The 27,930-nt window shown below is 54.7% G+C and overlaps 2 protein-coding genes across 3 annotated transcripts in view; both read right to left on the reverse strand.

Moving 5' to 3' along the window:
• Positions 1 to 202: 202 nt before the first annotated feature.
• The window catches only part of LOC141407972 (SH3 domain and tetratricopeptide repeat-containing protein 1-like), a 217,533-nt gene continuing 189,805 nt past the window's right edge, over positions 203 to 27,930 (reverse strand). Inside the window, exon 4 of one of the 2 annotated variants that reach the window (XM_074005880.1) lies at positions 203 to 426. In XM_074005880.1, coding sequence (XP_073861981.1) covers positions 319 to 426 — 108 coding nt within the window. In that variant the 3' untranslated portion in view covers positions 203 to 318. Of the gene's footprint in view, positions 430 to 27,930 lie in introns of both variants that reach the window. The other variant, XM_074005878.1, reaches the window with a different exon arrangement.
• Positions 9,585 to 27,918, reverse strand: LOC135966376 (SH3 domain and tetratricopeptide repeat-containing protein 1-like; the record flags this gene model as incomplete). The annotated part of the gene is given in 14 exon segments (XM_065525145.2): positions 9,585 to 12,512; positions 12,515 to 12,718; positions 12,720 to 12,749; positions 15,434 to 15,627; positions 16,689 to 16,823; positions 16,826 to 16,838; positions 17,526 to 17,648; positions 18,968 to 19,159; positions 21,624 to 22,099; positions 22,102 to 22,122; positions 22,125 to 23,062; positions 23,064 to 23,298; positions 25,006 to 25,047; positions 27,777 to 27,918. Coding segments are annotated over 14 exon segments (2,769 nt in total), but the record flags the coding sequence as incomplete, so codon positions are not given.

Genomic DNA, 27,930 nt, shown 5'->3' on the forward strand with positions numbered 1-27,930 from the left:
AGCTCCTGGGCTCAAGCGATCTGCCCGCCTCAGCCTCCCAAACTGCTGGGATTACAGGCGTGAGCACCACATCTGGCCCATTTTTTTTTTTTTTCCTTCCAGGATTAGAAGTTGACTTTCAGAAAACCCTTCAACCTTGCAAACTTAATTTTCCATAACAATATGCCTCTAGGATAAAAACAAGACAGAAAGAAAGTATGTGTGGACTGCAGTTAAAAATTTTCTACACAGCATAGCTTAGGAGAGTTGACATTTACAAAGAGCAGGAGGCCCCTTCAGTGCCTTCTAGGCATTGGGAATGGCGATCTGTGGGCGACCCTAACGTGTGCGGCGTCCTGAGACTTGATCGTGGTGCTCACGCTTTTCCCGAGGGCCCACCGGGAGTACCAGAGACTCTTCTTCTGCAGTCGGCCAGCCAGGCAGCAGCTGCTGGAGAAGGAACAAACAGTAAAAGACAGATGTACACGGTGTTGTTGTGGCAGAGAGGTTAAAACCAGGCTCACTCTGTTCTTACAGTTTTAAAAAAAACTAATAATGAAGTCCTTGAATATGTATTGCATTTCAGGATTTTAAAGCAGTTATGGGTGTGTCTGTGTGTCTCTCTAGCTCCCGGGTGCTACCTGTGAAGAGAGCTCAGAGACACCACCTTTCCTTGCTGAGGTGACAGGGTCTGGAGAGGTGTGAACCCCGTGGTGAGGGGGGTGACTGACCTGGGGGGAGGCTGGGTCAGCAGTGGGGATCCACCCCCACTACACGTTTCTGTAGGGAATCCACAGTTCTAAGTCTTTATGATCTGGGTAACATGAACCTGGAAGAGGTGTTATTTTTTAAGAAGTAAGTGCCATGCTCTTTTTTCCTCATACTTCCCCATGTTTAAGCAGCATTGAAGGATAAGGCACTAGTAGCATGTTGGTTTGGAAACAATCTTGTTGGTTATTTTACCTTGAATCTGATACTAAGGTTGCCTGGTAACAGAAGTTTTCCTTTAACAACATGGAACTCTGTTGAATCTGTTGCCCCATTGGCTGAGCAGTCTGAAGTCAGTGCCCTGGCAGCTAAAGAGGCCTTAGAGGAAGGCCTTGGAGGAAGCCGCTGGATGGGCAGGAGGCACCCCCCTTGATTGAGGGAGAGAGGTGCAGTTTGCAGGGACCCCACGTGGCACTTGTGGCTCTCTCCTGCCCCCTGCTGGCTGCCAAGCAGCCTCGCCACAGTGTGCTCAGCGTGAATGTTCACGGGGCAGGCCAAGGCTTTTGTTCCAGAAACACTGACTTCAGAAACCGCAGGCTGTGTGTGTTGAGCATGGCAAGAAAGACTTACGTGTGTCTTAAACCTCTTGAACAAAGCAAGTTGATGTTTCAAATGCATCTCCAAGGCTAATGACTTTGCTATGGTCAATATTCAGGAGAAAATAGGGTTTGATGAAATAGAAGCACAGGAGTGGCAAGTGAGGTGCTTGTGCCCCGTATGACTAAGCGATGTCCTGGCCGTTCCACACCATGGCCTCTGAGCAGCCAGCGTGCAGATACTGGGTGAATTTAGATGGGACTCCTGGAACTGTCGGCCGTCCGGGAGAAGTACGAGGAGTTGTGCCTATGATCATGGTTCCCGCTACTGTGTCCAGCAATGTGCCGCGTTCCGATTTCAGCATGGGGCAGACACAGCCCTGAACACTATCACTGAGGTAAGTCCCAGTGCGCCCCGCCAGGTGGGCGCCCGCTGATGCTAACCCGATGGCCCCGGCCATTATTATCTACCAGTGCGCTAGAAACAGCCTTTTACAAATACCCTGAATGAGAGCTTCTCGTTCTTTTCTCCCCCCTGGAAAAGTAGGTTTTTAGACTGAACATTTTTGATCTCACTCCCAAAAAAGTTTTATCGCCTCTTCTGTGTGGCCACCGGCCCGGACTTAGCGTGGCCAAGACCCCGGATGTGCCCGTGAGTACCTGCAGCGCTGAGGATGGCTGGGCCGCAGTCTCCTGTGATTGCACCAGCATTAAAATCCGCTTTTTCTTTTTTTTAATGTTGAGCCTAAATTTTCTTTGAGCCTCCAATTCCCATTATGAGGAACCCCTACCTTGATGCTGAGGGTAGAAATTGAACTGAATGTTTTATAATTGTAGTCATTGTTCTGAACGCACCACTGCATTTGTTATCTCTTTGGTCTTGGCTGTTGACCTCATTTTCCCCTTTGTAAACTGGGGATGTTAAATTACATCTAAGGCAATATTGGGACTAGTTTAGTTTTTTTGCCAAGAGACAATACTGAAACATACTCTTCTGTTTGTTTTTTTCTTTGTGAGACAAGGTCTTACTCTGTCACCCAGGCTTGAGTGCAGTGGTGTGATCTCGGCTCACTGCAGCCTCGACCTCCTGGGCTCAGGTGATCCTCCCACCTCAGCCTCCCGAGTACCTGGGACCACAGGCACATACCGCTATTCTGGGCTAAAAGAAATATATGCCTATCCTCATGTTTGTGAATCACTTGGTGATTCACGTGGGAATCTGAACCGTACCTAACGCAGGAAGCATTTCATTTTTTTAAAACTTGATGTCTAAAATTTTCCAGAAATTCTCAAGTTTTGATTTTTCTTGTGCGACTTAGTTCTCACGAATATTTTTCAAAGTTTTTTTTTTTTTTTTGTAAACCCTTGGCATGCAACTTATTTTGAGCACTGGTAATTAAAATAACAAGATTTTAACATACAGCTCAAATGGTTACAAATGCTTAGCACTCATTTCTTGCTTTTCTGAGTGTCTTAAACTTTCTTCACTTTCTTTGTGAAGGAAACCTGCCCAGGTTTTCCCGTGTTCACTGGCTTTGGGGACAACTTTCACCTTACTTTTGGCAGTCACTAATCTCTGACCTAGACATTGCTTCTGTAATCCTGGTGACGGGCGTCACGGCTTTGCTGCTGTGGGTCCAGCCCGGCTCTGGGCTGACCTTCACGCTGGGAACATGAACATGAGTGTCTGTTTCACAGAGGGGGAATTCCAGCATGGCTTTCACTGCTTTTTCACCAGCTTTAGCTGGATTTTTGAGTCTGTGAAAGTTGGGTATGCAATGGGAGGGATTGAAGCTTCTTTTTTCCCTAATCGTTACCTAATTGGCGCTTGCCCAGAGGGAATGGGTGGAGAATTTGAGAGCAGTCACTGCAGTTAGCTGAGCATCTGAAGATGTGGGACAAAGCTGGTGTTGATCTCCCTGTGACACTTTATTTTCAAGTTTCCACACAAAGCATAGATGCTTGTGGTATGTGATGTACACTTTCATTCAGGAAGAAAATCTCTCTTTAATTCCAGCGTCCTCTGCTATAAATAACTTTTTTTTTTTTTAGATTGTAAATATGTAACAAATGTGTAGGGTCAAAATTTGAAAACCAAAACACGTGAGGCAAACACCCCACAAATGGTCAGTTCCACCCGCTTTGAGGGACTGTGTGATTTTATTATGCGATTGTTTTAAATTCAGTTTTTCATTCATTCGAGTTTCTGAAAGCTAGGTTAAAGAATTTTGTTTTCTTTTTTTTTTTTTTTTTTTTTTTTTTTTTGGAGACAGGGCCTCACTCTGTTTCCCAGGCTGGAGTGCAGTGGTGAAATCATGATTCACTGCAGCCTCGACCTCCCAGGCTTAGGTGATCCTCCCACCTCAGCCTCATGAGTAGCTGGGACTATACGTGCATGCCACCGTGCGTGGCTAATTTTTTGTATTTCTACAGAGACGAGGTCTCCCTGTGTTGCCTGGGCTGGTCTCGAACTTCTGGGCTCAAGCAATCCCCCTGTCTTGGCCTCTCAAAGCACGGGGGTTACAGGGATGAGCCACTGTGTCAGACCTTAAGTTAACTGATTACAATAGAGAAAGAACTGGAGCGTGTAGTTAGTTGAGCCTCCCGTTGGCCAGGCACAGCCACCTTAGTGTGTTTGTGTGTGTCCTCATTGCCCTTCTGATCCTGAGCTCCGAGGAATGAGGCTGTCTTGGGAGTGCTGTGGTTCTAGTCTCGTGATGGGTGAGTGACGCCGGCTGAGCTGATCGAGGTCACCCTGGCAAATGCTGCAGCTGCTCAGGAGTCGGGGCAGGGACGAGAAAGCCGCCGAGGATCCCTCCGTGGACCCCTGAAGGGAGAGGGACCGAGATGTGGACATGGCAGCTGTTTTCTCCAGAGCCCTGTTTACTGACGGCCAAACAGGGTGAATCCTGAGAAGGTTTGAATTTGGGTCTGAACTGGGCTCGTCTGGCCGTAGAACAGGAGCTGGTGGCGAACTCAAAAAATGAGGGCATGAGGCAACTTGACGTGGGTGACTCCAGGTCACTCCAGCCACTGTCCTGAAGCCGTCAGAGGCTGAGGATGTGTGGGAGTGAGCGTCTCTTCCCTGTCTGGCCACACACCCTCTGTGACCCGTGACTCCTGGCCTGGCCCTGGGCAGAATTTATGTTTGCGGTCTGTGGATGGCTCCAGTTGTTCAGTCAATTTGGTGATTCTCATGGGGTGATTGTGCCCCAGGGGATGTTTGCACCGTCCAGGAAGGTTTCTGGTTAGAACTGGGAGAAGGGATGCTTCCAGCACCTGGGACTGGAGACAAGGGACGCTGCGGAAAGTTCCTCCAAGCACAGGGCGAGCTCCATAGTAGGCGTCTGGCTCAGGACGTGGCCATGTTGCGCTTCAGAAGTCCTGGGCGGATCTGATGTGGTGAAGTCGTCATCTGCTTTGGACACGTGCGTCCTCATCCTCATCCTCACTGATGATTTGCTTCTTGCCAGCATTGATGCTTAGCTGACGCCATAGCCCCTCAGAATCTATGCGGTGCTGGCGAGTGGGTCTTCCCGGCAGAACAGAATGAATGGAATATCTCAGAGCAGGTGTTACACATTCTCAGGATGTGGCTGCAGGGAGTTTCGGTTGGACTCTTCATTCCTTAGCGCTGGCTGGTGCATTACTCTGTCCTGTAAGCTTGATCAGGTCACATCAGAAACACAGTAGGTGGGTGCCACGCTGCTGTCAGGTGTCGTGAAGGTGGCGGTGACCACAGCCTTGTAATTCCTTGTCATAGTGGCCCCACCACAGACCCAGGGGCCCGGCTGTGTTTGGTCTTGAGAGTTTTATGCTTTTCTGGGCAGGGTCTCCCCTGTCTTGAAGCTTCCCTGCCCTTTTTTGGAGACTGAAGGAAGGGAAGAGGGGAGAGAGGATTTGCAGCAATGTGGCCATTCCCACAGATTTCAATGTGGAGTTAAGGAGCTGAGACCCCCCCACCTGCCCTCTTGTGTGCCTCAGGCCCCTCCTGGCCCCGGGTCACCCACAGCCTCTGGCTTCCGGCAAGGGCTTCTTGGAGAAGCAGCCAGCTCCCCGCAGCCAGTCTTGGTCAGTCCTGAGCTAGGGTATTCCACAGTAAAGGAGTGACGTCACCTGTCTGAAAAGCATAAGGAGCCCCGCATGTGGTGGTCCTGAGGGGGCCACATCCTGGGCACCAGGCCAGTGAGTATCCCCAGATGAGTGTTTCTGGCTGGGAAGCAGGCTGGCATTCGGATTGAAGTCCTGCAAAGACTGCCATGGCCAGAGCCTGTACAGAGCAGCCCAAGAGCTGGGCATATGCTGGGCCTGGGTGGACGTGGAGGCTGTCCCATGGGGGCACGGGGGCCCCTGCTCACAGCTCACCTCGTGGTCACCCAGCACTGACCCACCCACCTTACCCTCCTACCCACCACGCTGTGAACTCACCTGCCACGGATCTCTACTCACTGTCCAAAGCCCTCTGCCCACACACGGGCTCCTGGCCTTGGGATGCTTTGGGTTGCACCAGGGCTGCAGAGCCTGGGTCGCTCACTGTCCAACTCTCCTGGGGAGATGTGGGCCCCGCCCTGTGTCCCAACAGTAGCATTTCTGCAGCAGATGTGGGGATATTCACAGGAAGAGGGACACATCCAAGTCCATAAATAGTTGGTTTTGCCACCAAGTGGATGACAAAACACCTTGCTGTGTGGGGCCGCTTGGAGGTGGGAACAGTGGGCGTGTGGACCTGTCCGGCTGTTACCTTGGTTAACACCCTGAGGTGGAGTCTGAAAAACCCCGGTGCACACAAGCTTGAGAACTGCTCCCATTTCTGACACCAGAGCCCATTTCCCAGTGGAACCCCAGAGCAGCAACTCAGGTTCTTGCTCGCGTGTGTGGCTTTGTGTGCGGCTTCCCGAGGGCAGAAATGGCAGCCTCCCGCCGGAGAGCAGAGATGCGGCCCGGGGCTGAGTGTGGCCCCCCGGTTATCCAGCTGCCTGCCTCCTTCCCTGCCTGCGCGGGGAGGCCGCCTCTGCACGATGATGGCGGTCACTTGGTGTGGTCCTTACAGCTGTGGGCCCCATCCCACTCATCCTTGCCTGCCTGCAGAAAGCTACAGGACTGGCTTTGGCTTTAAACGTCCTGACCGCCCTGGCCTCCCTTACCCACAATGAGATGCCGAGAGCTGAGCTGTCCCGCTCGTGACTAACTCGCCACTGCCTGCAACCTGCTCTGCTGCTTGCCTCACACCCACCCTGCTGTGCTGCCTGCAGGCCTCCCCTTTCATGAGGACCTGGGCTGTGCCCAGGCAGCCCCCTGTGTCACTGAGGCCTGTCCTGCTCCCACATGACCTCCAGAGCTCCTCTGGGCTCCTTGACCCGCATGAACCGGCTTTCCCTGGTGACTGAGGTCCCTCCTGTCGCTTCCTGGACCTCAGCGCAGGCCCTGGGGCTGGCAGGTGAGCACCCAGCACCCCCGCTAACCGCTTGGCCCTGCTGCTTCATGCTTACAAGAGCACGTGTGACATGGCCAAGGCATGAGGCCACCACCAGGAGCTTTGCATCCCCCGTGTGTGGTGCCAGCCACGATTAGCAACAATGTCCCGGGGACAGAAATAAGCCTGGGCACAGACACTGGCCTGAATGCTGTTGTCCAGGTAAGAGAACCCCGTTTCCTCCCATTGCTTTCTTTTATTTTAGCAACTTGTTTCTTCTGTGCTAAGAATGAGCCAGATTTATTATTACTCTTTCCCCCCAACCCTTTGCTAGCTTGGCTTTATGTCGGTCATACTGGCCAGAACAGGGTAAATTTTTAGCTTCTCTGCCTTAGGGAGAGCCTGTCTTTATTGATTGAAAGTGAGATGATATATCCAGTCCTTGGGGTCCTGTTTCTATGCCACCTAGACGAGGGGAGCGTTAGCACCATTTCTGTGGAGCCGGCCTCTCCTGCCTGCGTTGACGAGCGAGGCTGCAGGGCCAGCTGCGGGATCCTGCAGGAAGGGGTTTGAGTGCCTGGTACCTACGAGCTCTGGGACAGAGCCGTGCCCACTGGGGGCCGCTGCCTGGAACCATAGCCTTCCTGGTGAGATGAGAGGTTCTTTAGAGAGCTGAAATCATGCCCTCCTCGGCAGGCAGCTACACCAACATGTGCTGTTGGAGGAGTGGATTCTGCCGGTCATGGGTGTGGTGCTGACACCCGCATGGTGGCCCCTCCAGTCCCTGATAAGCTGATCCACCTCTATGGTCAGGTAGTTCCACAGTCCTTTGCTGCAGAGAGGGTCCTCACTCAGCTGCAGACGGGATGGCGGCCACCTTGGCACGTTGGGGTCACATCAGTGGCTTGGTTGCCTGGTGCCTCCTGGAGAGCAGCCGCAGGCCTTTACCTTAGATGTTCACATCCAAAAGGCCTCCAGAGTTTGCGGTGAAAACTCCCAGCCCTGTTGAAGACTCCTTAGTTCAGCGTGGCACAGAACCTCGGAAAACAGTAGTTCTGCTCCGGGTTCTTCCTTCAGAACTGAGTTCCAGTGCAGGGAAGAGAGCAGAGGGGCCATGAGGTCAGCTGAAGCCTCCTGTGCCTCCCTCTTGAGCTGAGGGCCATCTCTCTCCTGGGCTTTTCCCTGTTGCGTTCCCTAGTGCTATGCTGGCCTTGCCGAGGCTGGCCCCGGCTCGTTTCCTGGACTTCCTTGGGCCCCGCGCTTGACTCCTGTCCGTTGAATGCCATTAGGGTCCGGTCATCGCTGGCTTCACTCTCCTTCAGCACCTTGTAGATGTCCACACGTGCTTCCACCCTCGCACCCCGCACGTGGTGCAGCATTACCCCGGCCAGTCAATTTTTTGGTCAGACACTGTTTATCAGGCCGTCATAGGAGATTCCATAGAAAGGCCACAGGTCGAAGAGGCTGTTACTCCCAATATCGCAGGGGCCGTGGCTCTACACCCCTCCTGTGATATTGTTAATATCCTAGGGAAGAGAGGTTTATACTACACCCAATATCGCAGGGGGTGTACCCCCACCCAGTGATATTGTTCTTAATGTAATCCACCCCCCACCACCAGGGATATCGTTCTTAATATCCAGGGGAAGACAGGATAACATTATGCCCAATATTGCAGGGCAGTGTACACACCCTCTGTGATGATGTTCCTAGTATCCAAAGGTAGAGACGATGATATTACTGGCCATATCGCAGGGGGTGTACACCCTTCTGGGATGTTGTTTTTGACATTCAGTGGGGGAGAGGATGACATTAATCCCAATATCGCAGAAGGTGTACAGACCCCTGTGATGTAGTTCCTACTGTACAGGAGAAAGAATATTGCTCTCAGTATCGCAGGGGGTGTAACCACACTGCCCCCCGAATATTGTTCCTAATATGCAGCGGAGTGGAGGCTGATAGTACTCCCAATATCCCAGAAGGTGCACACACACCTGTGATAGAGTTCCTAATATCCAGCGGGAAAGAGGCTGATTTTACTTTCGATATCGCAGTGGGTGTACACCGCCCCCAACCCTGGGGCATCGTTCCTAATATCCAGGCGGGAAGAAGATGACACAGCTGACAATATCGAAGGGGGTGGACAATTCTTCTGTGATATGGTTCCTCTTATCCAGGGGGTGAGTGGACGATATTACTCCCAATAAAGTAGGAACCTTACAGCCACCCTGGGATTTTGTCCTTAATATCCACAGGGGGGAGGTGATATTACTACCAATATTACAAGGGGTGTACACCCCTCCTGTGATACTGTTTCTTATATCCAGGAAAGGAGAAGATGGCGTTACTACCAATATTGAAGAGACGTACAACCCCCATGGGATATTGTTCTAAAGATACAGGTTGAAAGAGGTTGAGATTCCATCCAATATAACAAGGGGTGTACACCCCGCCTGTGGTATGCATCGTAAAACCTAGAAGAGAGAATGACATTGCTTCCAAAAACACGGTGTGTACACCCACCCTGTGATATTGTTCCTGTCATCTAAAGGAAGAGATGATGATGCTACTCCCGCTACCAGAGAAGGTACACACCCCCCTGTGATACTGTTCCTCGTAACTTGTGGGCGAGAGCATGATATTACTTCCAATATGACAGTGGCTTGACAGCCAGTCTGTGACATTGGTTCTGCACACCAACTCCGTGCCCCTCGTTTCCCATGCGTTCTCTCCTCACTGTTGGAACCTCGGGGGAGGCTTTGTCTTTGGTTACAGATGAAGAGATGAAGGGTCTGAGAGGTTAAGTAAGTTACTGGAAAGGGGTCCCGATCCAGACCCCAAGAGAGGGTTCTTGGATCTCACAGAAGAAAGAATTCGGGGCAAGTTCATAAAGTGAAAGCAAGTTTATTAGGAAAGAAAAGAATTAAAAGCATGGCTACTCTGGTCGGGTGCAGTGGCTTACTCCTGTAACCCCATAACTTTGGGATGCCGAGGCAGGTGGATCATCTGAGGTGAGAACTTCGAGACCAGCCTGGTCCAACATGGCAAAACCCTGTCTCCACTAAAATACAAAAGATTAGCTGGGTGTGGTGGCAGGTGCTTGTAGTCCCAGCTACTAGGAAGGCTGAGGCAGGAGAATCGCTTGAACCCAGGAGGCGGAGGTGGTAGTAAGCCAAGATCACGCCACTGCATTCCAGTCTGGGCAACCTCCAAAAAAAAAAAAGAATGGCTGCTACATAGGCAGAGTGGCCCCAAAGGCTGCTGGTTGCCCATTTTCATGGTTATTTCTTGATCATACGCTAAACAAGGGTTGGACTATTCATGAGTGTTCCAGGAAAGGGGTTCCAGTAATTCCCAGAACTGAGAGTTTCTGTCCTTTCCTTTTTAGACCATGTAGGGTAACCTCCAGATGTTGCCATGGCATCTGTAAACTGATGGCGCTGGTGGGAGTGTCTTTCAGCAGCTAATGCATTATAATTAACACATAATGAGCCATGAGGACAATCAGAGGCCACTCTCGTGGTCATCTTGGGTTTGGTGGGCTTTGGCTGGCTTCTGTACTGCAACCTGCTTTATCAGCAAGGTCTTTATAACCTGTATCTTGTGCCGACCTCCTATCTCATCCTGTGACTAAGAATGCCTAGCCTCCTGGAAATGCGGCCCAGCAGGTCTCAGCCTCCCTTTACCCAGCCCCCATTGAAGATGGAGTTGCTCTGGTTCACGTGCCTCTGACAAGTTGGCGTGGGTTGAATGTTCTCTAGTGTGTGGTTGTTGGAGCTGTTCCTAGGAGTAAGAAGTATTGTCAGTAGGAAATAGGCCTCTATTAGCCCTGGAGCAGGCAGTCTGCCCCAGTAGGTCGACCTCATTTTAGTGGTGACCAAACTGGGGCTCAGAGAAATCAACTCCCTCACCCCGCACCCCCAGACTGAGTGGTGGGCTGGGGTTTGAATGTGGGGCTTGAAGACCCATCATCTCCTCTGGTCCCCCAGTCTCTGCTGCCCAAGAGGAACAGGATCCCAGGATCCAGGCCCCTCATGGCACTAGCCACGGTGGGTGGAGATGGGGAGGCACAGTTCCAAAGTCCCCCAGACTCTGAGGCGGGTCGGGGGCCGAGAGCAACCTGGACCTGCGGACCCCACCCTGAGAAGAATGGCTGCAGGCTCGGCCCAGCGGGCAGGAGGTCTGTGTCCTCAGTAAACGTGACGGCGCTTCCCGCTGCTCCAGCCAGGCCGAGCCGTCTTCATGTTTCCAATCATGCGGCCTCCAATTCCCAAGATCAACCCACAGAGACAGCGATCTGGGGTCAACATGAATGAGGCTTGTCAGCAGATCTGACCCACTGCTTCCCGCCAGCCCCGCGGCAGGTTCTGGAAAGCTCTCTGCTGCCCCCTGGTGGGGAGGCTCCGGGCAGGGCTCTGGCTCTCCCAGAACCTCCAGGCTCTGTCACCTCTGCTGGGTGGAAAGCCAAACCAGGACTGAAGCAGCAGATGGGTGCCTGATTCCTTCTCAGAGCTCCTCCCACTGGCAAGTCTCTCTCCGGGCCTCAGTTTCCCCTTTCATTAAACGAGGGGCTTGGGGGATACCAAGGAGTGGTAACTGCTTAGTGAGGATGGGAGGTTTCTTCTGGGGAGATGAAAACATTTTGAAACTAGATGGCGTGAGTGGTTGCACAGGACTGTGAATGCACAAATGCCAACACATGATTGGCGTTGAAATAGTTAATCACATGCGATGTGAATGTCACCTCATTTAAAGTTTAAAAGAGGGGCCTGGGAGAGTGCAATGTATGTAAGAATCACGTGGGACACCCACAGTCTCTGAACCTCGGTTTACTTGCTGTAAACTGGCAAAGAGACCGTGTGAGCCATGTTCCCTGGGGCCAAGAGATTCCAAGAAGGAAAACCTGGATTCCTGGGACTGGGATGAGGGCTGGGGGCCGGAAGAGGAGGGGTATGTGGGGACGGCTTGGGGGGCAGCCCAGATAAGGCTTTCAACATTGGGCAGCAGCGTCTACATAGGCAGTCTGTGTAGATCCCTGCATCTCACTTCCCGCAGGGCTGATCAGTGGCCAAAGGTGGGACTGGCCAGGCTCGGCCCAGCCAAGTCTGGGAGCAGAGGACACTGAGTGAGGGATCCCCGGGGCCACCCTCACTGGCCTGTGGCTCTCCTGACACAAGAGAGGATCAGGAGCTGACCTTGGGTCCTAATGGGGGACACCTTCCTGGCAGCAGGCTGGCAGGGTGGTGTGTTGGTCAGTGTACTGGGCTCTGTCTCCGCCCCTACCTGCTTTGTGATGGTGGGCCAGACACTTAACCTCTCTGTGCCTCTGTTTCTTCAATGGTGAACAGGGGCACTAGCAGCCCCCACATCCGGGCACAGTGGCCTGAAGGTTAAAGGCAAGGGTGGCATGAGACCTACAGCAAAAGCTCTGAGCAGGGAGCTGCCCAGGGAGTTCACCATCTCCCTTCTGGCCACCAAGGAAACCGAGGCTCATGGTGACCTGGCCCAGGTGTGTTGGACTCAGGGTCCTTCCCATTCCCAAGATCAGAGGGCTGCCACCAGGGAAGGAGCTGGCCCCTAGACACACCCCAGGAAGCACACAGGGAAGGATGCCCCGGGGATTTCGGTAGGTTATTGCAAAAAAAAAAAAAAAAAAAAAAAAAAAAAAAAAAAAAAAAAAAACTTTACTGCTATTTGACCCCTGCTTTCATGCCTCCATTTCCCAGAAAATGAGCCACGGGAGGCAGGAGACCACCCTCCTTGCACAAAACCCACTCCCTCGGATGCTGTCCTCAGCGAGGGTGGCTGGGGGCCAACCTAAGGGGGCCCACCCGCAGAGTGGCAGAGGAGGCGGGTGGACCCTGCGGACGTTGAGCTCTGTGGCGAAGGTCCTGGCCTTCTGGTAGAAGAAGAGCGACTTCTCGCGGTCCAGGAGAAAGTTGTGGGAGATGGTGGCCAGCCGCGTGTAGATCTTCAGCTGTGCCTCCTTGTTGCCCAGGTCCACAGTGGTTGCCAGTGCCAGCTTGGTAGTACCCGGCTGCATCAAACGGGTCCTGAAGGGGACAGGCCATGGTCAGCAAAAGGGGGACTCAGAGTCTGTCTTCCCAGAGGGCGTTCCTGTCTCCGGGTCCTTCCATATGTCCAGCCAATCCTGGCTCACCCCATGAGCCCTAAAGCCTGTGACACTGCTGTGGTCTCAGCTGCAGGAGGTGGGGATGACCCTGACACCCCTGGAATACTTCCTGACTGTCCCTACGCCCCCACTCACATGCAGCCTCCTGCCCCAGTCCCACCCTCTCTGCAGGCAGTGGCTGCTTTCCCCATGGGCTGAGGTCAGGGCCGATCCTGCCTGCTCTGAGAGTTCCATGCAGGACCCATGGCTCCAAGCCCCAGCAGGGGCACAGCGTTGAGTGACCCAGGCTCCCCTCTGGCCCCTGTCCTTGCTGACCATTTCCAGGCCCTCCAAGGGCCAGGCCAGGTACACAACCATCTCCCAGGTGTCCTCTCTGGCAATGTTCCCTGAAATATTGACGGAGCGTGACTCCCCAGACATCCACTCCTGTTTTCAATGCATCTTTGGCTCAAACTCACCATCCCTGGGTTGGCCTCCCATACCTCCTCCTTGACCGTCCCATCCCCCACCCGGCTTCTCCCCAGGTGCCGCCTCCACATGGGGGTCACCCAAGGGACCTAAGTCTCGAGCCTGGCCTGTCCCCCTTTACCATCTCAAGATGCCTCCCAGGGCCAAGGGCAAAGTCCAAGATGCAGCAGTCCATTCCCTGACTGCCCCGCCCCACACACGGAGCAGGGGCGTGAGAAGGCCCTGAGTCTCCGCCCAGCCGAACACTGGACTCTGTGCTGGGTGTATGGCTGAGCCTAACATCCTTGCTCCCAGGCTGAGGGACCTGGGAGTGAACACTGACCATACAGGGTGGCCCGGGCTGTGGTAGAGGGAAGCCCAGAAGCCTGTGGGGGGCCCAGGAGGCCCCAGACTCAGCCAGGGGTGGGAGGCAAGGGCTTCCTGAAGGAGTGGGGGCATCCCAAGTAAACAGGAAGGAGCCAGCCAAAGCATATGTCTCTGCGTATGCGTGTGTGTGTCCTCCAGGAAGGAGTTGCTCAGTGCAGGCAGGCCTGTGTGTGTGTGTGTGTGTGTGCGCCTGAGTGTGCGTGTGCCTGTACATGTCAATGTGCCTGTAGTGTGTGCAGCAGCTAGTGAGTGGCAGGCTGAGCCAGGACACACCTAATCCACCCTATTCCAGGGCTCACTCTCATGTGTAGACTAAAGGGGACCCCATTTTAGAGGCAATCAGCAAGGATGCCCATTTACCCCTGCCTCTCCGCCAGCCTTCCAGGCCCCATCCAGCCCGGCTTTCTCTCCCACTCCTCTGGGCCCTGGGTCCAGAGCCTCCTATACAAGGAGGAGGGTGTGGCCTTGGAAAGACAGCCTCCCTTGGGAATTCCAAAGGGGCCTTCCTGTGGACAGCATAGTCACGATGAGGCCCAGAGGGCTGTGCATGGGAAGGAGGTTGAAGGAGGCCTCTGCCCCTCGACCTCAACCGTGGACGTTGGCATCTCAGGTACTACTTGGCCGTTTCCTTCCTCCTGGGCAGGCGGAGTGGGTGGCAGGCTTGACCAAGAGAGAGAGAGGCCTCTTCTGGGAGGCCCGTCCCCTGGATCCCAGGTGAGCCCCTGAGCAGTGAGCAGTGTCCCTCTGGGCCTGACACCTGGCACCTCCCTGTCTGGCTGGGACCTGGGAGGCCACCGTGACAGCTTCTGAGCACCAGGTGTCACCAGCACTGGGCGGGGGCCTCCTGGGCAGCCCCAGGCCTGTGGTGGGGGATTCGGGGTGGGGTCTTAAGGCTGCCCCAGCTCCTCATGTTGTTCTAAGGTCCCCAAGATCTCAGTTCCTGGACTGGAGTGCCCTGGCCCCTCAGCCCATAAGGAGCACTGACGCAGTACCAGTGCGATGCTGAGGAGGGGTGGGCACCTCGTGGACAGAGGGGTGCAGACATCCCAGGTCTGAGTCTGCCACTCCCAGCTCTCCACTCCTCCAGGGCTGGGGGCAGAGGGAGTACAGGTCCCAGCATCTTCCCTCGAGATAGACCCGACCCAGCAAGGCCTCAGTCTGGCTGGCTTGGGCCCCACCCCATTGCACCTGCCCTGCGCTGGGGTTTCCCTGTCTGTGAAGCACACGGTAAGACACTGGCCCCACCCCACCCTTCCTGGGTGATGTGAAGATTCAAGGTGTCTCGGGACTCCAGGAAGGAGTTGCTCGGTGCAGGCTGGCACCCTGGGCAGGCTTCCTAGAGGAGGCGCTGGGATTTGGGTTGGATCTTGCAACGTGGATTCAACGTGAGGATGATGCCATCCTCCTAAATGTCCTCCTCCCGACCCTGTTTTTGTCAAATGCAACTTGACACTTGACTGTCAAGACTCAGCTTTGGTGTCACCTCCTCCAGGAGGGCCTCCCGACTACGCTCCCCCTTTACCCAGAGGCCACCATTGCATACTCATGTGTCAGCCTCCTTGGCTGAGACTGAGTTCTTGGTGGGGCCTGGCCAGCTTGGGAGCTGGGTTGTATCTGCTAACCTTGCCGGCTCCTCCAGCCAGGTGCAGAGCTCCCGGGAGGCCACTGGGCCATTCCTAAGGAAGGCTGGAACCCAGGCCTCTGGGGTCTGGGTGGAGATCCCTCTCCAAGGGGGCCGGGAACACCCCGAGCCCTGCCCCTCCCACCCACCTTCAGGTCGTAGATGATGTCGCCGAGCACCAGGTACACCTTCAGGTAGTAGAGGGTCTCCTGGTCGAACTCCAGCGGCGAGTTGCAGAGCGACAGGGCCTTGAGATAGAAGTGCTCCGCCAGCTCGCCGTCACCCAGCCGGTGGTGCAGGGCGGCCAGCCGGTGGTAGGCCATGCACTCATTCAGCCAGTCCCCTGGGGTGTAGGCCAAAGGGGCAGGTGTGAGGACGTGGCTTCCTTGGGCAGGCAGGGCACAGGCCCCTTAGGAGCAGGTATGCAGACCCCGGGCAGCCCCTGGCTTGCCTCCAGGCACCTGCAGTCACCTGGGCAGCTCTGGCCAGTCCCTTCCGGGTTCCCAGACTCACTTTCCCATCTGCAAAGCAGAACTAATAAGGCCTGCCCCCGTCTACTGTGAGGCTTTGGCAAAGTCGGACTTGGATGGCCCAGCTCTGCCTACACATAGTGACCTGCCTTTGCTCACTGGTTTTAACCAGGGGAGCCCAAAAACCATGCAGTCCAGGTGCTCCAGGGCTCCAGGCAACCCACAGACGTGACATCCGACTCTTGGGTGTGTCACGATCAGAGCCCCCTACCCTGGGGAGTCACTGCGTGCCTGAGCTCCAGGTCCCCCCACAGATGTGCAAACCCACCTCGGCTGTCTCCGATATCTTTCCCTTTTCAGGGCGAGTGCCGTGGAGCCTGCATTCAATGCATTCCCACACAGCTGCACACCTACTGTGTACTGGGCCCGGGGCACAAGGCGCTGGGGCATGCGGCCTGCCCAGGGCTCCCTGCCCCTGGAGGCAGACAGACAACCCTGGCACAGCACCAGGGGATGCCCGACCTTAAAGGGCAGGCTGCTGGGAGGGGAACTGGGACTTCATCAGCCAGAGAGCTGTGTGCTTGATGAGGGTGGGAAGGGCACAAGAGAAAGGGAATATGCCATTCAGCCAGGCACAGGGACCAACGAGATGCCTGGCATGTCTGGAAGGCACAGGCCACACTGGGCAGCCCTTGTGGTCAGCAGCGGGAAGAGGCAGAGGAAGCAGAGCTCAGCCAGGCAGGGGGCTCAGCACCGCGTGAGAGACCTCGGGATGTGCCCCACGGCCAGACGGGGAAGCCAGCTGACCAGATCTGCCTGCCTGGGCAGAAGATCAGGAAAATCCGGCAGGTGTTTCAGCTCCTTCCCTGAAGACCTGGAGGCTGGGCTCTGGCAAAGTGTGGGTCCTGGCAGGGTGGGGGCTCAGGGGACTTACCCAGAGTGATGCTGAGTGCTAGGGCCATGTGGGCAAACTCCGTGCCCTCCTGGGCTTCCTCCAGCGTGGCCAGCAGTGCCACCAGCTTGTTGCACAGCCACAGCTCCGCCTTGCAGTTGCCGGTAGTCACTGCTGGGGCAGGGCCCGGTCCTACCACACAGGCAGGTGGGGTCAGGCTTCCCGCAGCACCCACCTTGTCCAGCGCCCCCCTCAGAGCCCGAACATGTGCTTGGAGCTTCCCACGCCCCAGCTACCCCTGGATCTCGACGCAGCTCTGTGCTCTCAGATAAAGCACAATTCAAACACCCAAGTTGGGGGCTGAAGAGTCACCCGAGGCCCATCCAGCTACACCCGGCAGCCTCAGACCCAGCCTCTCCCACCTGGGCACCGGGGGTCTGACTGGGGGGAGCCAGCACTCCTCTCTAAAAACATATTTATCTCTGCCCAGGGCTGAGCCACACCGTGAGCTCAGAGAAAGGGAGAAGCCGTCCCCGCTTTGGGATGCATGCAGTCCTGGACCTCCCACTGACATGCTGTGTCCTTTGACATGTCCCTGTGCCTCTCTGAGCCTCAGTTTCCTCATCTGTAAGATGGGGACAGGACTTCCTGCTCATGGTTGCTTGAGAGCATCAGGTGCAAGGGTAAGGCCATTGCCATGTCCAGGCCCCAAGCATTTGTCCCAGGCACAGTATCATTCCCGGGGAGACCACTAGGAAACCAAGCATGTGCATGGGTGGCCCTGCCTCCAGGTGCGAGGCCTCTGCCCTGCCACACCTGTGCCTCAGCCCTCCAGGTGCCCCCTGAGGCTCACCCACATCAGCCCACAGGCCAGCTCACCGGGTAGAAGGACACGGCTTTCTCCCGCTCCCAGGCCCCACTGAAGAATATGTCTCCAGCTGCCTCAAACAGCTCCAGCCCCAGGTTGGGGTCGCCTGTGTACAGGGCCACATTCTGTGCCCCCTGAAAGGAGGCAGAAGTTCCCTCAAGACCCACACCTGGCGAGGTGGCCACGCCCACCTTCACCAGCCTCCTTCCTGTCACACACTGCAGGTACACCTGAGCATTTTTCAGACCCTGGGCATTAGGGCTGCCCCCACCACTGGCATGAGGACAATGAACTGCTGAACCTGAGTGCCAGGAGGTGACTGAGCAGCTGCAGCCCGGGAGCCCGACACCTGTGAATCCTACCACCAGGGCTAGCCCTAGCCCACTCTCCCTGGATTCAAACCAGTCTCCGTGGCCCCCAGATTGCTGGGAGCCCATCCCCCGGCTCCTTTCTGCATTGCCACATCCCTGCCACAGCTCCGGACTGCACACCAACAGTGTTTGTGGGTGGGCCTGGTCCCCTCTTGGCCATGAGCTCTTGATCCCTCTCCTCAGCTCAAGGAGGTATACAGCAGGTGCTCAATGATGAAAGCTTCACCAGGTTCATGGGCTTCACAAGTTGTTCCAGATCACACTGTTTGGGAAAGCCTCTGAAAACAGCCGCTACGATAGATGCATTTTGTAAGGAGATGTGCCACGTGTCGCCTGGAGCAGGTTCTTCTGTGTGTTAACTGAGTGGCCACATTATTTGAGCATGTGCTGTACACCAGCAGGTGCTGGGCACTGTGAGGGGCCCCGCCTCTGCCCTCAGGGAGAAGATGCTGGCCATTGGGGGAGGATATGAGGGAACCAGTTGGACAGAGGGAAAAGGCATACAACAGATGCTCAGCAGTGGCTTAGGAATGAGTGGATGGATGGATGAATGGATCAATAGATGTATAGACATGGATGGATGGATGGACAGATGAATGGGTGGGTGGTTAGAATGTTGTGTGTATGTATGGGTAGGTAGACAATGTATGGATGGGTGGAGGGTAGATGATGTATGTGCATATGGATGGATAGATGGGTGGATAGACCAATGTATGGATAAACAAATGGACAGATGAATGGAGGGATGTATTAATAGGTAGGTTGGTGGGTGGATGGATAATGGAAAAATGGATGAACAGGTGAATGGATGGACGAACAGGTGAACAGAAGGATGAACAGTTGGATGGATGATGGATGGACCCACAGGTGGATGGGTAGATGATGGAAGGATGGATGGATGAACAGGTAAACATGATGGACGGATGAATGGATGGGTGGATGGACACGTGAATGGATGGATAGACGGGTGAATAGATGGATGATAAAAGGATGGATGAATGGACAGATGGATGGATGGATGAATGGATGGACAGACAGACAGTGAACAGCACAGGGGCCCTCCTGCAGCCCTTGCCACTCACCTGGATGTACAGGTCCACCAACTCGCTCTGCTGCTGGATGTAATAGATCTTCCCTGCTTGCAGCCAGGCATGTGCTGCCAACTCTTTCTTCTGGAGGTCAGTGAAAATCCCCAGACTTCGTTTGGTGTAGTCCAGAGCGGATTTGTAGGCCCTGGAATCAGACACAGTGTCAGAACAAGGGCTCTCATCCTCCTGGAACCAGTCTGCCTCCTCCCGTGGGTCTGGTGACAGATGAATCTGGAATGTGGGGACTGGGAATGGCCCCCTTGTGTGTGCAGTGTTCTGCCCTTCCCAGGCTGCTGGGAGGGCCAGGGTGAACACACACGGCATGGAAAAGATGAAGGACATCCTTCTGAGGGAATCGAGCATCATGCTGCCCTGTGGCAGGAGAAGTGTGCTAGTCCATCTCCCCTGCCTCCCAGACATGGCCTGTGTCTTCTCCAGACGCACCAGGAGACGTTAGTATTCAGAGGCTATCTAGGCCGATGGTTCTCAAGATGTGCAGGCATCGCAGTCACCCCGAGGCCTGTCTGTATAGCTTGCTGGCCCTGCCCCCAGACCTTCTGGCTCCACAGGCCTGGGCCAGGCCCTAGAACTCCCACTTGCCACAAGCTCCTAGGTGACATGGATGCTGCTCTGCTGGTCCAGGCACCATACTTTGAGAAGCATGGCTCTAGCACACTGGCCCATTTTCCTTCTGTGAACCTGAGGCCAAGACTGGAGCCAGTCTCCCAGGTCCCCATGGAATCTGGCTCCTTCCCTGCTCTCTCAGTAAGTCCGACAGTCGAGAGGGTGTGACTGCAGCAATGTCACCGGGCCCTGTGAGTGGGGTGGCCAGGGCCATGGTTACCCCACCAGGTCAGGATGCTCGGGGGAAGCCAAGTGGGCCACATATGGGACGTGAGACCTTGAAACCCTGCCCCAGGGAAGCGGGTGACACAACGGGCTCTGGCTGCTGTGGTCACATTTAAGGGGACAGATGAAGGCCAGGAGTGAAGACTCGGGGCAGGCAGAGGTCAGATGATGAAAGCCACCCTAGTAGAAGAATAGCCCCGACTGCACGTACTGCCTCTGCTGGGGTTGAGATGACCTTTGGGGAGGTGTGCAGGCAGGGATGGGAAGACGTGTCACCCAACAAGAGAGGCTCAAGCTGGGACTCGGGCCATCCGCAGCCCTGGGACGACCCCAGGCCCAGCAGCTCAAAGAATCTGATGCCAAGAAACCAGATGATCCCAAGGACAGGGGCTGCTGTGGCCCTGGGCCAGCTTCCCTGTGCTCCCCCTCCCTGCCCTGCCCCCCCCCCGCCCTCTTTGTGCCCCTCCCCGCAGTGGGGGCTTGGGCGCTGGGTTCCTGGAGGGTCTCCTTCTAGTCAGAGAATGCCCCTGGGGAAGAAGCCTGGGTCTGAACCCCCCACCCCTCCTTGGGCAGATGTGCGGGACCGGGGCCCCTTCACACGGTCCTCTCCAAAATCTCATCCCTCCTAGGGCCAGGAGTGGGTGACAGGCCTGTGCTGGGAAATGGGCAGATTTGGCCACAGCCCCTGGGGCTCTGGGCCAGGCCACAGGAGGCACCTCTGAGTGGTCTCACTATGCCATGACGTCCATCCTGGGAGGATGGACAAAGCACTGCAAGGCAGAGGGGATCCGCAACAGCATCCCTTGTCTTGGTCATTTCCCTAGACTCAACTTCCTCATCTATCCTATATCCTATTCCTGCGGCCTAGCTTTCAGACAGCCCTGCCCACCTACTGTCCGTTCACTGCTCAGTCTGCAGTGACTGTTCTATAGCACTCCATGGCTCCCCAGTGCTCTTGGGGAAAAGGCCAAGCCACAGCCTGAGGCCCCAGGCCCTGCTTAGATCTGCAGAAGAGCTGCTCACCATACAGCACCCAACCCACCCACTCCCAACTCTGCACCTCCCTATGTAAGCCCGGCTCACTCAACCCTGCTCACACTCCCGCTCACCCACCACCCACCACCATTCACCCACCGCCACTCATCCTCACTAGCTCACCCCTGGGCCTTCACACAGGCTACACCACCAGCCCCTCTCCCCTACCACCACCATCTATTACTTGACTAAATCCTCTCAACCCTCTGGTCCCACACTAAAGAGACTTCCCTAACCCGGGGCCAAGTGCTGCCCCGCCATCATGCCACTCACCCTTTTGTGGCTTCTCTGGCCTGAAGCTCACATTCCCATGTTCAGCCCCTGCCACCCGAGGACCCCACAAGCCCCATTTGTGGGTGGGGCCTGGCCCACTCTGCACAACAAACTGCTTTTGCATGAACCGCTCTGCGGCTTTGGGCAATCACCTGCCCCGTGTCCTCTGTGAAGTGGGATGACAGGTGCACAGGCTGCCGCTATACCAAGCAGATAACATGGGCACAAGAACCGGCATTCCAGGCCTGGCTCATGGAGGGGCCCCAAGTCCCAGCTCAGCAGAGCCTGCCTCCACCCCAGGGTTATGTCTAGGGATTCCCAGCATGCAGGACTTTCAGTGCTCAAGGCAGGATGGTCCCTGGGCAAACCGGGAAGAGCTGGCTGCCCCAGTAGGGCACAGAGGGCCTGCCCCTGCATGGGAACGGCCTGTCTCCAGGGCGCTTGACAACATCTGCTGTTGGCCATGACGCAGCACTTTCGATGGTGGAAAAACCATCACTTGTTTCTGAATCACAAACCCCAGGTGTGCTCTGACCCAGGTGGCCACGGAAGGTGCACAGGAGGAACTGGGGCACTCACTCTCCACGTGGCCCATCTCCACGGCGACCAGACGGGCCCACTCATAGTAGCCCTTGCCCTGCTGAGCCGGGCCCTGGTGGGTGCAGAGGTGGCCCAGCTGCAGGAGCACATGGGTGAAGTCCCGGCCACACTCTCCACAGGGCAGCCTCGAGAACAGCCTCATGGCCTCCAGGAGGTCGTGCTGGGCCAGCCTGCTGGCACCCACATGCAGGCACCGGGCCCCAAAGTTGGCCAGCACCACTGCCTGGTTCCTCCGCTGGCCCAGGTCCCGAGCCACCCGTAGGGCACGGTAGTAGCTCTCGGCTGCCTGCCTCATCCGACCCGTCCTCTTCAGAGCCATGGCCCCCATGTTGGCAATCACACCCTCCTGGTCCTCGCTGGCCACCACTGGACAGACTGCAGGATGTCCAGGCCACTGGGCTCTGCCCATGAAGCACGTGCAGGCAGTCCACGATGGCACGGACTCCGGCAACAGCACTGGCTTCCACCGCGTGCGTCAGGAAGGTGATGGCCGGGCCGTGGTAGCCACGGTGGCTGTACAGCTGGACCAGGCAGGCGTGGAGAAGCCCGCGCAGCGCCTGGCCTGTGCCCGGGGTTAGGGAGGCCAGCGCTCGCCTGAGGTAGTGGGAAGTCTGGGTGGGCAGGCTGTGGGGCTGGAGGACGTTCTGGAGCACCAGGTTCATGCTCCTCAGCGAGTCCTGTGCCCTCAATGAGGCCACCTTGACACAGCTCAGCACCAGGTGGGGCAGGCACTTGCAGCTGTAGATGTCAGCTAGGAGTAGGTGACAGTCTGAGAGCCACGCAGCCTCTGGGGCTCCCGAGTCCCTGTGCAAAAGCAGCAGCTGCTCTAGGAAGGGCAGGGCCTCCTCGGGCTGCTTGAGGTGCACGTGGTGCCTGGCCAGCAGGAAGCAGGCCCGGGCCTCGGCCTGCAGGCTCTGGCCACCCACCGCCTGCCGCAGCGCCAACTGTAGGAGCTCTCCCTCCACCTCAGTGCTGCAGATGTGGCCAGGCGTCCCCAGGAGCAGGGCCATGGCTTTGGGAACCACCTGTGTACACTTCTCTCGGTTCTTCTGCTTCCAGTAAATGCTGGCCAGGTTGGCATACACACCCACCACCAGGAACAGGTCCCCAAAGCTGCCCTCCAGGGCCCCCGGTGCTTCCTCAAAATACACCCAGGCCTGGGACAGCTTGAGCCTCCTGCTGCACAGCCGCCCCAGGAGGAAGCAGAGTCTGGCCAGGGCCGTGACGAGGCCAGCTTTCTTGGCCGCCCCTCGGGCCTGTGTCAGGTGCCCAGTCAGCTCCTCGTCGCTAAAGCTGCAGAACACGCTGCTCAGCCATGGCAGCGCCACGTCAGCTGGCCTTGTACCCGGGGGCGTTCAGGAACAGCAGCAGTGAGCTCAGGGCCTCTGGGTCCTCCCAGTCATCCTCAGCTTCCAAGCAGAAGGAGGGCTCCTCGGGGTCCTGCAAGCTCACGTTGCTGGATGCTGGCTCCTGGGGGCAGCCTGGGCAGGTCTTACATTGTTCCAGAACATTCTTCATCTTCCGCAGGGTCTCCTGTGGCTCCGGGCCCAGGCAAGGTGGAGGTATTTCTGCAAGTCACAAAAACACCTAGACAGATTAGAGTCTAGCAGTGAGTCCTTGGTCCACTGGGGAAAGGGTCCCCGCATCCCTGCCCCCTGTGTCCCTGGTGCAGCTTGCCATGAGCCCTTGAGAATTATGCGCAATACAAACCCGGGGCCTGGAGCACGTAGGAACTCCGGCACTATGGGGACAGAACACGCAGGCCCGTGGCCCGACTATCCTACAAAATCACCCTCCCGTCCTGCTTTGTCGCCCACCTGACAGCACGGTTTTAGGGCACTATGTCAGCTCAGTGATCCCTCAGAGATGCCTTTCCCTTTAGAAAGCAAGCCTAACTGGACCCATGTATATGCAGCACTACAACTACCAATGTAACTTTTGTCAGCATATCCGGCCCCCCGATGGGGTAAAGGAATCCATGAAATGCCCAACAGCCAATCAGCTATTGATCAGCTCAAAAGTTGCTATGCAAAATTGGTAAAGCCACCGACAGCACAGGACAGGGATGTTGTACCCATGTACCCAGCTCCGTGCACGGAAACGGACCATCCCTGCAGGAAGGATGGGAAAGCTTCCAGGCCCCTGTGGCCACCTTCACCTTGGATGGTCTGAAAACCTGAACCCCACAGTTCCTAAAGGGTTAACAAAGGCCAGGCTGCTCAAGCAGCCCGCTGGCATCTGCTGGCTTCTTAGCCAAAGCCCCCTCCCAGAGGTGAGCAAACAAGCGCATTTCCTGTTGGAAAACCTGGGATGAAAGGAGGCATTACTGGGAAAGAAAAAACCTAGATTTAAACAGACTCTGTTTCAAGCTCACATGTAAAAAGGATTTTCAATACAAACTGTCTCCTTTTTCATCTGTAAAGCCTTGGAATTAAAAAAATAAATATGATTTAGAGACAAATGTCTGACTTGACTACACTAGATTAGCTAAGAAATCTCCCCCACCCGGCAGAGGCACACAGCCCCTCCCAGCCACTACCCTGGCCTCGAGGGCAGCTGGAAAGCCACGTGCCTTTGTTCCAGGGACTTCGGCAGAGGGTGGAACCACCCCCTCCCCGAGGCAAACCTACAACAGCCTTCCCTTCCCCACTGGCTTCGCGGGCCGCCTCTGGGACCTTGTGCCTGCATCCCAAATGTACTGGGATGGATCCCATTCCCAGGGAACTTCCAAGGGCCTTTGGGGCGTCCACATCACCAGGCTGTCCACATGCGGACCCTGTGTGAGGGGAAGAGACAAAGCCGTATAGGGGAGACGGGAGGGCCTCCCTGAATCAGCCCCTCAGGAAGGAGCAGACCCTTCAGGGACCTCAGTTGAGGCCCCTGCAACCTAAGACTCTGAATTCTGCCACCCACTGAGGGCAGTGTGGCCTCCCACCTCTGAGGCAGAGCACAGGGCGAGCTGCAGCTTCTCCAGGTCATGAGAAAGGAACCCACAGCTACACGTGGGTCCCAGCAGTGGAAAGGATGCCCCGCCTCTGTCGGGGACCAGGCGGGGGCCAGCATGTTCACTGGAAGAAGTGTGGGACCCCACAGCCTCCAGTGCCAGAGTAGATGGGAGGTTCAGGCCCACTTCAGGCGACGTCCCCCCAGCCCACACCACAGAAGGGTGACAGCCGGATCCAATGCCCACCGTACTCAGCTCTGTCACCTCCCCTGGCATTACCCCAAGGCCCAGCTCATAACCAGAGGAAGCCTGAGCCACGGGCAAAACCCACCTCGTTCCTGCGGCTGCTCGGTCTCAGCTTCCTCTACTGAGTCTGGCAAGGGAGAAAAGAGAAGCCATCAACACCCCCAGCCAGCGCCTCTGGTCCCATGTCAGCTTGAGTTGGTGTCGGTGTTGCAGGGTGAGAGCATTGCAGGGTGCAGGGGTTGAAAGTAATATCAGTCTCTTCCCTCCTGGATCATGGGAACAACATCACTGGGGGGTGTACACTTTCTGCGATATTGGGAGTAACATCGTCTTCTGTGCCTTGGAATATTAAGGACAATATCACGGGGGGGGGGGCGTGTACATCTTCTGCAATATTGGGAATAATATTATCCTCTCTCCCCCTGCAAATTCGGAAAGCTATCACAGAGTGGGTGTTCACCTCCTGCGATATGGGGATTAATACCATCTTCTCCCCTTCCGGATATCAGGAAGAGTATCACACGGGGGTGTACAGTGTCTGCGATACTGGGAGTAATATCAACCTCTCGACCTTGGGATATTAGGAACAATATCCCAGGCTGGGTGTACGCCTCCTGCTCTATGGGGAGTCATATCATCTTCTCCCTTCCAGAATATTAATAACAATATCTCATGGCGAGTGAACACAGCCTGTGATACTGTAATTATTATCCTCCTCTCCCCCTCTGGATACTAGGAACAATATCACAGAAGAGCTGTACCCTCCCTGCGATACTGGGAGTAATATCATACACTTCTGTGAATATTAGGAGCAATATGACCGGGTGGCTGTCCGTTCATTGCTATGTTGGGAGTCATGTCATACTCTACCCCCCTGGATATCAGGATCAGTGTCACAGGGTGAGTGTACACCTACTGCGATATTAAAACTAATATCATGCTCTCTGTCCCTGGATATTAGGAATGACATCACAGGTATGTGTACACCCCCAGCGGTATTAGAAGCAATAATATTATAAATTATTAAACATCAATGATTGATTTTAATAATTTTCAGTCTGGTCTCGAACTCTTGACCTCAGGTGATCTGCCCGCCTCGGCCTCCCAAAGTGCTGGAATTACAGGCGTGAGTCACCGTGCCCGGCCAACACTTCTTGACATCTCTTTTTGGACCTCAAATTTAGCATGCCCAAAACGCACTTTTGATTCCCCCTGCTATAACCCACTCCTCCCAGTCTTCCCAATCCCAATAACAGCATCTCTAGTCTTCCAGTTACTCAGACTAAAATCCTTGACATCATCCTTAAAACTTCTTTTTCTCTCTCTTGTCATCCAACCCATTTAAACTCTCCTTTCAAAACATATGCCAGACCTAACCAATTCTCACCTTCCTCATCCTTTCCAACCAGGTCCAGCCCTCATCATACAGCTCTGGGTAACTGCAAAAGCCTCCCAATCGCCAGGCACAGTGCCTCACGCCTGTAATCCCAGCACTTTGGTAGGCCAAGGCAGGTGGATCATCAGAGGTCAGGAGTTCAAGACCAGCCTGGCCAACATGGTGAAACCCCTCTACTAAAAATACAAAAAATTAGCCGAGCATGGTGGTGGGCACCTGTAATCCCAGCTATTTGGGAGGCTGAAGCAGGAGAATCACTTGAACTCAGAAGGCAGAGATTACAGTGAGCCGAGATCGTGCCATTGCACTCCAGCCTTGGAGATAAGAGCGAAACTCCATCTCAGAAGGTTAAAAAAAAAAAAAGCCTCCCAACCCACCTCTCTCCTTCTGCCTTTCACCCTACCCTGCATTCTACCTTCCACTCTCAAACGTTTCAGGAAAAAAAAATTATATCCACAGAGAGAGAAAGAGAAAATACAAATGGGGTGAAATGTTTGGGGAATCTGAGGGAAGAGCATACAGGAATTCTCTCTACTATTTTTGCAACTTTTCCAAAATTCTGGATTATTTCGAATTCAAGAGTTAAACAAAGAAAAAAAACAAAAAACAAAAAAACCACTATCTCCTTTTGTGAATCCATCCTGTCTTTCCCCTGGCAACTGAAGGACGTTCTCAACTAAACACATCTATTTTTTCATGAACAGTAAAAGAATCCTTGCCTAGTTTTGTCTTTCTGTGCTTGGCAGTAGAAGTGTGTGTGAGTGTGTGTGTGTGTGTGTTTCATATATATGTGTATATACGTGTGTGTGGTGTGTGTATATATAGAGAGAAATATATATGTGTGTGTATATATATAAATATATATTGCATATTGGCAATGATAACGTGTATATATATAAATATATGTGTGTGTGTATATATATGTAATACATACCCCATAGCCTGTCCTTAACCAGTTCTAAACTTAGTGGGAAGAATACATACCTAAGCAGAGAATTTCAAAATAATATGATGAATATTTTGACAGAGGGATGCGTTGCTATGGAACACGTTGCTAAGACACAAAACCTCCTAGATGGGACAAGGAATGAACTAAGTTTTGCACCTATAGGCACCCCCACTGATATCCTCACAAACTTTTATAGTTATATGCATTTGCTTCCCCCGGAACCCCCGTTTCATAAGGGTTAGTCCTAGAGCCTAGTAAGTTCCTACTACAGCTGGCACACGTATGCCATTCAAGAAACAGTGGCTGAGTGAATGACGAGTTAAGAACCATTTGTCAGCCAGTGCTCAGTAATACAACACGCACTGGTATGCAAATTATATTTGTGTTGAAAGCAAGGGCAGGATCACAAATTGTCTTTCCAGAGAAAGCAAACCTCAAAAACTTCTTTGCCCTAGTAAAGCACGTTATAAGAAGCTCCCCTTATATAACAGAAAACCTCCTCATTCGTTACCAATGGCACGTAAACCTAGTACGCCTCCGCCTCTGATGACATCTCTTCCATCCCCAGGGCTAGATAAAGGAGGTTCTGGAAACCCTGGTAGTAGTGAAGGTGGCTCCCAGCTCTGACAGTCTTGAACCCTGCGGCGCGGAGGTCACACAGCAGA

Source organism: Macaca fascicularis, chromosome 11 (assembly GCF_037993035.2).
Source record: "Macaca fascicularis isolate 582-1 chromosome 11, T2T-MFA8v1.1".
NCBI classification, from domain to species: Eukaryota; Metazoa; Chordata; class Mammalia; order Primates; family Cercopithecidae; genus Macaca; species Macaca fascicularis.